The 15,207-nt window shown below is 43.2% G+C and overlaps 1 protein-coding gene across 7 annotated transcripts in view; it reads right to left on the bottom strand.

Moving 5' to 3' along the window:
* Nucleotides 1–1,728: 1,728 nt before the first annotated feature.
* The window catches only part of SLC20A2 (solute carrier family 20 member 2), a 56,885-nt gene continuing 43,406 nt past the window's right edge, over nt 1,729–15,207 (bottom strand). For 4 of the 7 annotated variants that reach the window (XM_079305491.1, XM_079305490.1, XM_079305492.1 and 1 more), the window contains 3 exons: nt 9,814–9,999; nt 9,000–9,084; nt 1,729–3,398 (listed from right to left, as the gene is read on the bottom strand). In XM_079305491.1, coding sequence (XP_079161617.1) covers nt 3,240–3,398; nt 9,000–9,084; nt 9,814–9,999 — 430 coding nt within the window. In that variant the 3' untranslated portion in view covers nt 1,729–3,239. Of the gene's footprint in view, nt 3,399–8,413; nt 8,499–8,999; nt 9,085–9,813; nt 10,000–15,207 lie in introns of all 7 variants that reach the window. The other 3 variants (XM_079305494.1, XM_079305493.1, XM_079305495.1) reach the window with 2 other exon arrangements.

Raw genomic sequence — 15,207 nt, 5'->3', positions numbered from 1 at the left:
GCAGAACAGGGCTGCTCTGCTGGGAAGGACAGAACAGGATGCACAGGTCACCATGCCACAACAACTTCACCACCACAGGGCACCCTGCCAAGCAGCACAATCAGAGCTAGTGGCAAAAACATGTCCCAGCATCATCACAGTCACCATCAGACACACCAAGGCAAATCAACTCTCAGGGCAAACCATGAAATCTGCTAGTAGGGTGAAAGGTGGAGGCAGGAGGAGAGGTTGATGAGGGTAATTAGTCTATTTGCATTCTCAAGGTCTGCCAGCTGGCTCTCCTCAGGCTGGTTTGAGTCAAAGATTTAACACCGATCTATATGAAGCACAGTAGACACTTAGATTTCTGAAATTCAGGCTGCATTTCCTCGGCTAAAGATTTCTATTTGTAATAAATATTTCCATCAAGCTTCTGTCTCTCTTGCCTCCTGACCTGTTTCTTGTGTTCACTTTTCCTGCAGCCCCAGCAGCCTGTGCGCATCTCTCCCCAGCACATAGCAAAGTCTGCCCAGTGACAACCATGCTGTCCTGTGTCCTGCCTGGGAGGGCTGCAGCCCTGATGGCTGTGAACCACAGTGGGAAAAGCTCTGCCAGGGGATGGGGCAGCCCTGCAGGGTACAAACATCCAGTGTCTCTGTCAAGGTCTATCAGCACGTGCTTGTTAAATAAGCCTTGGCTAAACAAGCTCAGCTCTCCAGCCCCATTGAGCTCCAATGCTGCTGAAAAAAATGCAAACCCCCCACCATTTTTTTTACCTGAAAATAGACCTATTTTGATTGCTGTCTGAGCAAAGGGAGTTTTAACTGTGCCCATATTTGCACCATGTTTCACCAGTTGTGCTTCCTCTGCAGTTTCTGCTTCTCTGGGGTGTGAAGAAAATCACTTTGGATTTTCCATCTCTCTCCACATTGAAGGTTATTGTAGCTGGGGCAGGAATATCTTGGAGATGCTTCCTTGCAAGCCATTTCCCTCACAGCAGTTTTATTTATATATGTGTGTGTTGACAGACACCCAGCTATGTGTGCTGGGGGATTATCACATACCCCCAGAGCTGGCATAGCCCTCTGCATGCTGCCTGTGTCTGGCAGGGCTACAGCTGCGTCCCTGCTGCTAGAGTGAGAGAAGTCTGGTTTGTCTCTGTAGATAAAACAAGGTGGGAAGCTGCTGGGCCACTGGGCAGGCATTTGTTTCTGCAAGTGCTAAGATAAGGTGAGTTCTTGCACCCTTTTCCACAGGTCTCAAATTGTCTCTGTGCATTTACTGGCTACTCTGGTCACTCAGCTGCTGCCCACCAGTCCCACCCCTTTGCCAGCACTATTTATACCACAGCTCTAGGGTTTCAGAGGGGTTGGAAATGGAGCACCAGGGTGCCATGGCATAGAGATGCTTCCAGAGCCCCAGAAATAGAGCCAGAGTGTGTGAGGCAGTTGGAGGCAGCAAGTGCCCAGGGAATGTGTCTGAAGCAGCCCACGAGCTCCCAAACCTCAACAGAGAGATGTCTGTGAGCCAAGCTCGGGGAGAGTGAGGGCTGGGCACTGGGGCTGTCAGGATAGCAGGAAGAAAAGGGAGGTTTTGTCAGTGTCACACAGAGCATGGTTTGATCCCACTGACCACAGCAGACAAAGGACAAAAGGCATCTGATGCCAAAGAGTAGGCTTTAACTGCCTGGGGAGCCTTCCCATTACAGCTGAGTAATACTCCAAAAACGCAAGAGACAATTACAGGGGCTTTTTATCTTTTAATTATAAATTTGGTATGAATGACCAATGGAAAAATCACAATGGAGTACCAAGAACATTTTATCAAAATTTTAGCAGCATTTAAACAGTAACAGATTCCCAACCTCCTCTGGGCACCCCTTGCCCTTTGCCTCCCACCCACAAATCAGTAACCTTCACTCAAATGTGCTTTCCAAAGGCATGCAGGGGATGGAGCTGGCCATTTTCCCCTGAGCCGCTGTGAACAAAAATCTCATCCCAAACGCTGGTTACCATTCAACCTCCATCCATACAGGGCCAGGGTCCTGTCCCCTCCTGGCTGTAGGCAGCACAGCAGGAGGCTGGCTGGCTGTGGCTGGGATGGGACTTGCCGGGGGTGGGGGAGGCAGCACCTGCTCACATCCTCCCCTGCATGGATCAGCACTCCCATGGGTGCCCATTACCTCCAAACACAAATCCAGGGCTGAGCCCTTTCCTGCCCACTGCTGCCCTTTGCTTCTGTACGCGGGGGAGCCGTGTGCTCCACGGCCCCGCTCCTGTACCTGAGAGTGCTTGTGTCTGCATGGAGAGAAGCAGGGGAGGCCGATGGTCTGTCCTCCCACAGGAATCGAGAGCAGGGCAACCAGGAGCTGAGACTTGAAGGGGAAAGGTAGAAGGTGAGCAGTGACATACTCAAGTATCAACTCACAAAATGAAGTCAGTTTACTATCAGCTAACATGGAGAGCCATGGGCTGCCTACTAAGTCACGAGAACTAATTTTTGTGCGCGCTTTTTTTTTTTTTTTTAAAGTTACATTAAGACATGAACAGTACTATCCCAGCCTCAGTAGCTGGATCTTGGTGAAAACAACGTTGAATCAGAGGTGGGGAAACACAACACACGTGGAGACAACAACATAATATCGGCAAGCTATTCCCCTGCTTCTTTGGTACTTCCAAAACTTTCTTATCCAAAATATATAAGGGAAATGCACCATTTAAAAGTTACTGTTCATAAGTATTTACACAGCCATAACCATCACGCTATGATACATGAAAATCAATACGATATGAACAAAGTTATTTTATGAAAAGCACTTCTGCACATTTTCTTTTGTTCCAGTATCTTAATAGCTTTAAAAAATTCATGTATTATGCAGTCCTGACCTCGCTTCTTCTTATATCAAATGTACAAGAAACATTTCCTAATCCATACTCTTCTTCAAAAGATTAAAAAATAGCCACCAAAATGATACACTATGTACAAATTTTACTAAATATTAAGTTCTAGGCAATTATTTTCACCCCACTGATGATATAACTTAGGTATTGTTACCTACTATATGCATATATATTTCTTTAATATATAAGAAATGGCACCACATCACCATGTCACCAATATGACACATTGTTATGTACAGTAGATAAGAAGTTAGGTATGGAAGATGGATCCTCTCTGACTGCTTCTTTCATGGGAGCTCTTCTCCCATTGGTAGTAGCTCGGCCATTTCCGCTTTTCCTGGCAGAGGAAGCTCCTCAAATTTAAGGCAGGATCCCGTACATCAGCAGTGCCATCACACCAGCGCTGAACAAACCGGCCACCGGCACAGTCACAAACCACGCCAGGAAGATGTTGCGGAAGAGGCGCCAGTCGACGGCTTTCTTGGAGCGGATCCAGCCGACAGCCACCACGGAGCCAACCTTGGAGCACGGGCGAGAGGGAGACAGGTGTGAGGGGTAGCTCTGAGCGCCTGTAACATGCCCACGGCCACACCAATGCCAGTCAGCTGATACCAAGCTCTGCTCTCAGATACAGAAGCCCCTGAGAATGACAATGGTGTTGTTCTGGTGTGGTGGCAGGAGGTGACACTTCTAGCCTACTTAAACATTTGTTTTTCAATGCTCTCCTATTTTTCATGGGTCTTGGGGTCAGCCAAAGGCAATAAAATATGTTGGTGAGTTTTATTCTGCCCTGCTAACTCCTACATGAGCCTTCAGTGCAACTGAGGCAGCCCTCCTGACTCAGTCCACAGAGCAACTGTCCATTGACTCTGGCCTGACTGCAGTTTAAATCAGGAAAACACCAGGAAAGTTGTTTTTAAGGCTTTGCTGGACAGCACTGCATAGGGCAGGCCAGGATAGCTAGTATGGTTCCTGTCCCACCTGCCTGTCCTCTTGTTGGTTTGGGATGTCCTGCCTGTTCACCCAGCAGCTGCTGAGCCTCTCTGTGCAGCTCACAGCCCAGCATACAGTGCTGACCCAAAACACCACATCCATATGCCAATACTGCCAGCTACAAACAGGATGGCAGTGGCAAGGTAAAAGCAGCTGAGCCCACCCTGTGGAAGTGATGGTGGCTTTGCAGAGGGCAGACAGACATTGCAGGCTTAGACCCAGTACATCAAACCCATCAATCTGAGCCCTGTGAGGGAAACAAGCCCTTCTGGACCAGCTAGTCAAGCAAAGCATCCAGAGCTGAAATCCTGTCTTAAACAAAGACACCAGATTGACACTATGGGGCACACAAACTGTTCAGACACCAAGAGAATAGTGGGGAATGGATAAAACACCAAGATATACTTCAAAGACACTGCTACCAGGGCAGCTGGATAGGTCAGTGGTTTTGTAGACAAAACACACAGTGTTATGGGCAGAGCTGCAACCTTCTCTTTATTCAAAGGTATCTTGAGTTCATAAGCTCAGGTATAAACCCAGCGTATCAGTTTTTTAAGAAAAAAAACTGGACTGATAAAAACATTTTCAATGAAAAATTATACAAAAAACTTCAGAAAGACTACATTTTCTTTCTGCCCTGGAAGTGGTTTCCATGCTGTTAGCAAAAACAGTGTAAGTCTATTCAAAGTGCACGGTAAAGCAGCAAGAAATGTGGAAGAAATGTCCTGTTTTGAAGGTAAGGAAACTCCAAGACACAGCTGGGCATGTGCTTCCTGAAGTGCCATCCCTGCCTCTCTGTTTATTTTCTTAATGGGAGTATCAGTCCCTGCCTATAGATCAAAAGATGGGCTGCTCCCTTTGTACAGAGCCAAGAAAATGATACATGCCAGGATTATAGGGAATCAGGGAAAGATAACATGGGGATATCAAATCTGCATATTTTGCTAACACCTGTTTAGCTTCTAACTACTGCTTAATGTTTCTTTATGGAGAAGAGTTACTTGTGGAAGACCCTGTAACTCTAGGGTGCGATTGATAGAACAAGAGAAAACTAAACTTGATATTCTGTGACCAATAAGGCCTCTGTCAAAAGTTTGACCCAATAAGGAAATCTTTATTAGATTATTAAAAAATAGATAATATTTCATCTGAATACTCATGGAGTGCACAATATGCTGTTCTGTAATTAGGAGGTGTAAGTGTATTTAGGAGGTGGAGGTGTATCTAGGTGAAGGGGAACCTCACACATGTGACTACATCAAAGCATTAACTCGAGGAAACACCATTTGGGTTTCTAGCTGTCAGGCTCAGCTTTATTTTTTGTGTGTATTAGCATCTGTCTGCAGAAAGCATACTTATTGAGCAAGCCTGCAGTCTACATACACTAATGTCCGAGTCCTTCCTGAAATTTAAATGGTATCAGCAATGATGGCATTGGCAATCTGTTTTAAACATTATTAAAGTTTAGTTTATTAATAGTGATTTTTGATGGACTAGAGGTTAGGAGAGTAGCTAATCCTTGGGTGTAGGCACACTACACCTTCTATAGAATTTCAGATGATATCTACTTTGAGATTGGTTGGAAACCAGTGCAGTTTGCCTTCAGTATGCTCTGCTTAAAACATTACAGAAATGCTTTTGGCTCTCTTGTTCCTGTGCAATGGTGCATAATAAAAATCACATGTAACATGATAATTCAACCATAGCAACAGAGAATATTTTTCAAAACCGCAAAATCATAATGGTAAAACGGGGCTGACAAAATGACCTCAGCAAAGTCACTTTTGCAGAGGAAAAGCATTTAACTGCTGCTCCTATCTGTACCTGAACATACTCTGTTACAGCTAAGAAATGGTTATTTCTAAATCTCCAATCTGAGAACAAATAACAGACACGCTATGACTCAATACAATCATTTGCCCACCTGGGCAGCAGAAAGGGAAGATATGCATTCACACCACACTGGCTTTTCAGTGCTAAATCCCAGGAGAGGTGGAAACAGTGCAGCCAGACCAATGTGGCTACTGCATTCAGACCCAGAAATTCCTTTGGAGGCTCAAAAGATTAGGTCTTTCCTCAAAGCCCTCTTGAGCTGGAGGCTTTTAAGGGCTTTTCCTCTCCCCTTGGACCTGTGGCAATGATGAAGGTGACGTTCAGGCTCTCAGCAGGCACTGAGAGTGAAAAAACTGCTCGGCCATAGATGTGGGACAGGCACATCGGGCAGTGACTACCTCATGTAGACCAAAGGCTCTGATTTAGGACCAAAGGCAGGTCCTGATCTGAGAGGGCTTCACAAACCTCCCCCAGAAGCTAAATGCTTTTATTCCTGTTACCAACCTCCAGTTTGCCACCACATCTGCTACAAGATCCAAAAAGTGCTGCTCAGAGCTTTCCTTCATACTTGGTCTCCATTTTTCATTACAGTCTACTGTTTCACCTGAAAAAAGTTTCCCTCCAACTCAGCTGTTTCATGCTGCTCCTTATTTGACATCAGTTTATTCAGCTGCTGTACATTCAGTTGACTGACATGCCTTCTTAGGGCTCCCACTCAAGCAAGTGCTATTTCACAGTGGAACAAATATTGAGGAAAAGAATAATACCCAATCCCTCATGCTAGAGGCTCAAGATTCAGCTCACCTCAAACCTGTTTTCTTTTGGATTTCTAAGCCAAAATAATTTTTCTGCTGATTTTTAAGAAAGCATTTTTGACTGAATGGCTGATGGCACTTTCAGCATGGCATTTTCACATGGAGCAAATGATATTTAACAATTCTTTTATTTCTTCCCTGGGTCTCGAAGAAAACAAGGAATACAAGAATACATTTGTTACAAGTGTTTGCTTTATCTTGTGTTGCTCACTTAGGATCTCTCAACTCAGGATCTCATTTTGCTGAAACACAGAGTCCGTTATAATAATGTGACATCCCTGAAACAGTCTAATTCTATTGCAAAGTGGATCTTCCCATTAAGAATGATCCATCTAATGAGATAGAGCAAGCTACAGGGAGCAGACACAGACTAACCACATTAGCTGCTTTTATGGAAGTATTTTTAAAAAGATCTATTTTGCACTGCAGTTAGAAAAGACCAAGCTTTTAGCTGTATTGAGTGAATGAATACCGCTCTCATTAGCTTATGGCTTCCAAGACATTTTCTTTCTAAATTCAGTCTATTTGTTTGGACCAAAATGTGTTTTCTCTTTTACAATAGTTGGCTGGAAGTGTTTCAGGCATGCAAGTGGGATAATCAAAGCTGTATTATTCTCCCTGGCAAACTCTTCATCATGCGTTTTATATATCAGTCAGCTTAAAGGGAGGTGGTTTCAGGCTAGCATTTTTAGAAGTGGATAACATGGTTATTATTTTTCCCCTCCCTGCTTGTTTCAGAGGAACCAGAGTTCTGTCAATGCCAGGAAATCTGAACAGCCTTTCAGAGCAGTTCAGTCTTGGCTGCTTCTCAAAGAGCACCAGGGTAGAAGAAATAAATGATTTTGCAATAGAGGAAGGCCTTCTGAAGAAATGGTTTTCACTAGAAAAAGGCCAATTGAACCAACTTTGGGCATTTTGCAGGATGTGTGGATTTCATTGAGTCTTTTACTGGAAAGCAGGTCAATGTCACAGGCAAGGCTGACAGGCTGCCATGCCATGGAGCAGTTATCCCCAGAAACCTGCCTGCCCCAGCCCCAGCCAGGGGCTCCTAGCTCTCCAGAGTGCAGAAGTGAATCCTACAAGGACTGTCTATTTTTAAGGCTTGGTCTTGGTGGTGTGCAACGAACAGATGGACTGCCATTCTGGGGTCTCAGATTTTGGAGGCACTTCCCCACATCCTGCCAGAGGGTGAAAGAAACAAATAGCTCTGCATGTCCAAGAGCTTGACAGTCCATGGAGAAACAAAGGAAAAAAGAAGGGATATTTGACCTGAGAATTTCCCAGGGAATGGAATTCCAAATTCCCATTATGTTCTTCCAGTAGTGTAAATGTCCACATGCTCCCTTTTCTCTATAAGCTATATAAATCTTCATGACACAATTGAATTATGCCCACTAGCTAGCCTGTATCTATACTAGAAAGTGTTCTTTTTAAAATAATAAAAACAAGAAACCAAAGTACCTTGTTCGAAGGACTAATTACAAGGGCCGGATTCTGTATTACAATGCACAAAAGTGAGGACAAGTTGGTTTAAAAGAAGAGAGGCATTAAAATATTAGCTTAATGGTGTAGCAGTGTTTTTCATACAGGTGGTTTTAAAATACACGTAACTGGGTTCACACAGACTACGAATCTACGTTATTTTAATATGTCTATATTAGTTCAATACAACCATGTAGGGGTGAAAGACAGTCCAGACTTTTGTGCAATTAGTTATAATGCTGACTTTATTTGGCTGTACTGCCTTTAAAAGTGGGCCCCGTTATTTTGCGGTCACGGTCTGGAGGGCACAGCACAGTGAAGGCAATCTGCAACAGTCAGTATCTCCCAGATTTTGTTATAGTTTGTCCTAGTGATGTGATTTACTGATAGTATCACTGCAAACTCCAATACCTTGCAATGGGTGGAGCTTATTGGAATACCCACATTTGAGGCTACAAGTACCGTTAGCGCACACATTACTTCAATGCAAAATCCACTGTGAAGAAATAAAAAAAAAAAAAGACAGATGGAAAACCTGTAGTAAAAGAGTTATATGCAGGAAATCCCATGCCATGCACTTATCAAGAAAGTCAAGTATAAATGATGAATGGTGCGCAGCCTCTGAACAAGGGAGAAATGTTACCCGACCAGGTTCAAATGGCACCATCAGAGGAAACCAGGCTCTTCCCTGCAATCATTTGCTTTAAAATTGAGGTCACACTTTTGTAAGTGCTATTTTTCTCCATCAGCAACTATGGAGTTTATGCTGTGGCCAATTCCAGTGACTTTACTGTGACAACTCCAACACATTTTTCGGAAGCCTGATTACTTTCCCACTTTGCTGGCATGACCGAGATGTGCTGATGTACCCCTCCCTAACCATCCTCTGTCAGCGGCTGTTTTCCCCTCACCGTGCCATTATCCCTGGCTCGAGCAGCACAATTTTAAGATGAACAGTCCAGACTGCCTTGACTGCAGTCGCTGGGCAAAGGCATACCTTGCAGTGTGTAGTACTGACAGGAAGTCCAACATTGGAAGCTACCACAACTGTGAACGCCGAAGCCAACTCAATAGTGAATCCACTGCAGGAAGCATAAGAAAACACTTCACAATCACTCTTTGCATCAGCTCGGACTGATACCATGCAGCGTGCCAAAGTCTTACCAGTTTCTTCTTTCGACTGTTTTATCTCCAACTGATTTTTGTCATGTGAGTAAGTTAAGAGAACAAGAAAGGGCTGAATAATGAGAATGGCACAGGCTAGTTACCTGCAGTACCCCGTCTGCATGGCTCATTGTGTCAGAGACCTTCACTACTCTATGCTGTGGTGAATTGTGCCTAAGTAGCAATTTGGTTCAGCACCAGCAGAGGTCGAGTATGCATTAAAGATGAAAATTACTGTAATAAATACACATGGGTTTAGTAGTCTGAAGCACAATGGGAAAGCCACTGTAGTCTTGCCATTTCCAAATGCACCTTCTACCATGATGATTAGGTCATCAGCAGAAGACTCTGCTGTCTGTTCATGCAGACCTCTTTGCCTTAAACACATTCATTATTACAGGGTTATGTTTTTTCCTTTCTCTCTTTCTTTTCCTTTCTTTCTTTTTCTCATACTTTCTTTTTCTCCTTTTTCGCTTATTTCTTTCATTCTTTTTAGAAAGATGGAGAAGTCAAAGCCAGGTTATCATTAAAATCAAAGCACAGCAAATCCGCCAAACTGCATTACAAACAAAATAATGGAATGGCAATTTCTCAAGATTGGGTCACACACAAAGTTCGCACAACTGGAATGACACCTGTGGACCTACCTTGATGGTGTGATTGGAGTGAGGTCTTTACCCATAGTCTGGATAACTCTTCTTCCCCAGACCCAGAGACCCACACAGATCCCAACACCTCCATAGAACAGCAGCCAGATGGGAGTTGATGCTTCCTGCATTACTGCACCTTGCTCGTAGATAAGCCAGAGCGCAACAAGGGGACCTATGGCATTGCTGGAGAAATAGAAATGTGCCTGAGTTATAAAAATGCAGAGTTGCCTTGAAAGAAGTCTCTTATTTTCTGCATGACTTTTCTTCATCATAGATGCAGCACTACTTTGACTTGACACTACAGACTCACTTGGAAAGGATGCAGAAGGCAACTCTTATCATCATCTTTAAAATTCAAGTAGCAAATTAGCTCTTTTTGTCAAAGAGGGGAAAATAATGAACAAAATTACCATTACAGACAAGAATACAGATATATAATCTAGTTTTGACAGCCCATTAACATTCGGGATATGATCTGAGTGCAGCTATAAAGGTGACTCAGTCATCTTCAAATGTGTTGTAGAGTGAGTTGGACTGGATCAGAGAGGAGCCTTTGGTGACACAGAGCTGGCATAAGCCCTTTTTGCTACCCTGCTGCTGCTATCTGGAAAAACATTGGAAATCAGCAACACCAAAGTCCCCACTCTTAATGCAGGTCATCTGATACTGGTGGCCAGAGTCAGACTTCTGACTGTTTATTCTAAAACAGCATCCCATTTCTAAACAGAAACTTCTAGCTAAAAGAAAAACTTGAAAGCTGGTATCCAGTTACTTTGGACACTTAAATAGTGAAAAACAGATAAGAATTTCAACATCCCTTTTGTTTTTAGCTGTTTTATTAAACTAAGTAGCTGCTTTTCTTGCTGAACAGCATTTATTTGCCATCCAAAAAGCATAATTAGTGAAGCAGTGCTATATTTATGTCTCAATAATCATGAGAAGAGCAGAACAAACCTGACCAATGTCATTCAAAAAATCTGGAAACCATCAGGGAAGCCCCCTTCTTTGTAAACCAATAGGAAAAGAAGTCACAGTAAGCACCACAGGCAGGACTGACAGCCATGCTTGCCCTGAAGCCATGACCTGCTAAATTTAGTTCCTGGTTCCACTCCAAAGCACACAGATGGAGTAAGGGCCAGTTTTAATGTCAAATGTTGTGCAAACCAGGACACTGTATATGCCAGTTAATAATTTCCTTGAATCCCATCTTTACCAGATATGAGGTGCCAGGGGCTGAGTAGTGATTGCCAAGAGGCAAGGGTCGCCAGCAGTGCAAAGCTCTGCAAAATCTCAGCAACACAAGACCCTCCTGCTTTCATCTTGCCCTTGAGAAATTGAGCTCTGAACCCTGAGAAGTGATCCTGAAGCAAAGTAATAAGGAAAAACTTTTCCCTCGTAAACACACACAGCAACAGTCAAGCTGCAAGGGAAATGAAAATACTTTCAAATGCTCTTTGATATAAGAAAGAATGAATAATTCTTAAGGATTTCGAGAAAGATCCTGGAAATAAATTAGTAAGATAACATGAATAATAAAATCCAGTGGGTTTGAAGATGCTGGGTAGTACAATGAAGAACTAAAGACCCTTTAAAGAAAGAGTGATTTCCACTGGCTAAAACACTTTAAAATTCTCATCTGATACTGTGCCCAAGTAAGCATTCAATTTGTTCAGTTTATTAAGGATGTATGTGGAGAGTCCTTAGGACTTAAATGCAAGAAACATTGTACTTCCATGGAAGAAGAGATTCTTGATTGAAGCATTTCTAATATTTTGAAATCAACCTGAAACTGCTTTTCCAGTGTTTTCAGGTGTGGATTAAATTACTTAAATTACTTGCACGTGTATTTAAATGCTTTCTCAGGCACAGAAAAAGAAAGGTAATTCAATGTACAAAGGCACACGAATAAACTGATGGATGCTGAAGGATGGATAAAGGCAAATACTACATTGATCACATGAATAAAGGCAAAACTGATCATCCCTTTTTGTAGTGCTGTATGACACGGAAAAAAAACTTCCCTGTTAAAGTAACAGCCACATTCAGAGTGAGTTCAGGCACTGATTCCTGACTGTTCTAAAGAGATTATGCATACATATTTGTCAGTCTCAACATAAATGGAAACACAGAAAAGGCTTCAAAAACTGCAGCAGCAAACTATGTTTTTCCATATCAAAATCCAGTTTTAATTATGTGCATATACTACACCTCTGCCAATCAGCACAGTTTAATCCTTGAGGAAAAGGTTCTTATTAGTGGCAGGGGAAGACAAGGCAAAACTCTGCTGGCTCATGCTCAGCCTCAGAGAATCTGAGTGGCTGATTCTGTCCAACAGATCAGAAGAAATAACACTGCTGCCCACAGAGGCAGCATTTGTGATACCTCCCCTGTAAGGAAAGAAAGCCAAACAGCACCGGATGCATATAGGCTTGGAAAGGCAAAAAGGTAACTAACCAAATTTTCCTTTGTGGGTGTCTGCATCACTGGTTATCTATAACAGAGGGATATTTCTCTCCCAGTAAATCATATTCAATGTGACTTAAATGTTCAGCTCTTAGGGATAGTGGCATCTCCCAGCCTGAATATCTGCAAGTGACTATAAACAGTAATAACAGTAGCTTGAATCTAGCAACATCACAGCTCTCCAAGCTCTTCAGCTTCTGGATTTGTTCAGGAGGTGAGGTCCAAGGGGCTGTGGTATCAATGCTCCCTATGCCAATGGAAAACAGCTCTAGAAGAAGCTGTTAAGCCTGTCCCACCATGAAACTGCCAAAAGCTCACAGCAAGTGGGTCTGACTCAGGCACTGAAAAGACTATGATCATGGTTCTGCACAGAGGTGGAAGACAACCACTCCCATCAGCACAGTAAGAGAGGGTAAGAGAGAAACAACATGTTAAAAAAAAACCAGCAACAAAAAAGGCATTGCTAGATAAAAGAGTTTGCCTAACAGATGTCTCCTAGAGCTGAGTGACTAACCAGATCAACCACAAGGATGCTGGCTAGACTGGGATGTGGCTTTCACAGTACTTCCCACTGGTTCTAGCTCATTTGATTCAAGATGTGACTAGCAGGAAAACTAATCCTCGAATCTTCCATGCATTTTGGCTAAGACTTATTTTGCAAGTCTGTTTTCAAGAAGTTATTTTCTCTTACTCTCACAGACTCTCTACTTACCTTAACTAACTCTTGTCTGTGCTGGAGCTCCACATCTTATCCATGGTAGTTTAGAGAAGAAAAAGGCCTGAGATAGTCACACAGGGACTCTGAACCCCCATCCACATCCATATGTAAAATTGCCCTCAGATTTCTATGAAACTGAAGTGCTCTGGAGTATTTGCTGTATTATCTAGCTATTGAGTTTAAAACAGAAAATAAGCTGCTCCTGTCATGGTATTATTTTGATTTTGCACACTTAATATACACTTTCCCATTGAGCACAGGTGGGTGACCAATTTTAAGGGGTGGCTAATTTTAGGGTGAGTTTATAAAATGCAAGTGTAAGATGCCCATCTCCTGAGTCTGCCTGCTGCAAAGTGAGTTCTATACATCCAGTACTTTCCCTCACCTCTGCCAGGCTGTGCCAGCCCTATTACTCACAGGGCTCAGGGCTTTGCAGCTGGGTTGCTGCACAGGGGCTGTTTGCCTTCCCTGGAGGTGCAGTGCAGGATTTAATGCCACCCACAGCAACACTTGCACTGGCAGATGTGTTCCATGGTGGCTGACTGAAGGGCTGCTCCGTGTTGCTGAAGCCTGACCCCCGTGATGATTTTGCTGGCACTCTTGACTGATGTGAACTGGCACAACTTTGCTCTCTCTGCTTGCCTGTGCCAGTTGAGAATCTGTCACGCAGCATTTATAGAACTGTTGTGAAAGATAGCATTTGACAGTGAATCTGAACTATAAATAGAGCTGGCTTCTCCTCTCCCCTGTGAGACAGATAGTATTACCAACAAAAATAACCACCCCACATTCAGCTATCACGAGGCAGGCTTAGAAATGACAGTTTCCCATGCATACACACACACACACACACACAAGCAGAAATTTTTAGGTACCTTTGGGTCAGATGTCCAAGACCTTTTCTGGAGGAATAAGGACTAATGCTTTTTAAATTAATTTTTTTTTTAGTAAAAAATAAGGGTCTTTTTCCCAGTAATTCAGCTGCCATCAGGTGAATGCTCTATGGCCTAACCCCATCAAACTTGTCATAACATGTTATGAAACAGCAACATAGCTATTTCCTTGCTGTTGTTTGAGGGTAGTAGTGAGTTGCTCAGAAAGAAAATCTAACTCATTTTTTGAAAACTGCACTCTGAATATGCATTGTGAATAATGTATAGACTCCTTGATGACCATGCTTAGATTCTCTGCTGACTGAAAAAGGAGATTGCTTTTTAGCCACTTTTTCTAGTTGAGTGAAAGAACCTTGAAACATACATCATCACCAATTAAAGTTGAATTATGAGCAAAACAGCCATCTGAGAAATCTGTATTAGGTGTCCAGTATTACAAGTATAATTATAAAATGTCCAGTCAGTTGGCTATTTCCCAAACCAGGATTGCATAAATAAACCTACTGGGAAAATCAGTGGGATGATCTTTCTGAATAGGCTGCAGTTATGCCTTGACACATCACCCAGCTGAGCAAGAGTGAAGGAATGATACTCCTGTATGTAATAACAGGAAAAAACCATGCCCTAATCTCCAGGGATATCAGATTATCAAGAGAGTTTTATCCTAGTTCAAATAACTGGACAGCCTTGAAATAGTGCATCTATCACAGCACAATAGAAGTGTGTCAGAGCTGTGTCCTGTGAAGTGCAAGCTTTGGTGTGTTAATGAGTCAGGGTGGACATGCTTTTATTACTGCAGCTCATCTCTGTGTCCTGCAATACTGAAACCCCACCTCCCTGGATCCTGGAGGGTTGGGTCCACCCTTCCCCCTGCCCATCAGCATCAGCTTTTCCCCTGGCAAGCCCAGACAAGGGTCCTGCTCACAGAGGGATGGGGAGGGATTCCCATGCCCACTGGAGACACCGTTTTTTGCTGCTCTTCTCTGACTTGCTTGCAAGGCACAACAAAAATGTCGTGTACCTGCACAATCAAGGGCAGAAATGAACACTCACATCTACTTGGGGCACAGGTTGGACTTACAAGATGGACTATTATTAAAAAGGGAAGAAATCAGAAATCAGGCTTTCCTCACTAAATATAACAGACAGATTCGCTTCCTAAATATTCTCAGTGATCTTGACTGCAGCTCTCAGGGACAAAATAAGAAATACCTGTTTTTAATCCAGCCTTACTATAGCTCCTTTAGACTCCTTATTTAGCCAAGAGGCTGAATCCCACTAAGCTCTCCATGTGCACTGAGATACTGGCAATGTTCT

This window comes from Erithacus rubecula (assembly GCF_903797595.1).
Source record: "Erithacus rubecula genome assembly, chromosome: 5".
In the NCBI taxonomy this organism is placed as follows: domain Eukaryota; kingdom Metazoa; phylum Chordata; class Aves; order Passeriformes; family Muscicapidae; genus Erithacus; species Erithacus rubecula.
Note: the sequence above shows the minus strand (reverse complement) of the source record. Positions and strands in the feature narration are given on the sequence as shown.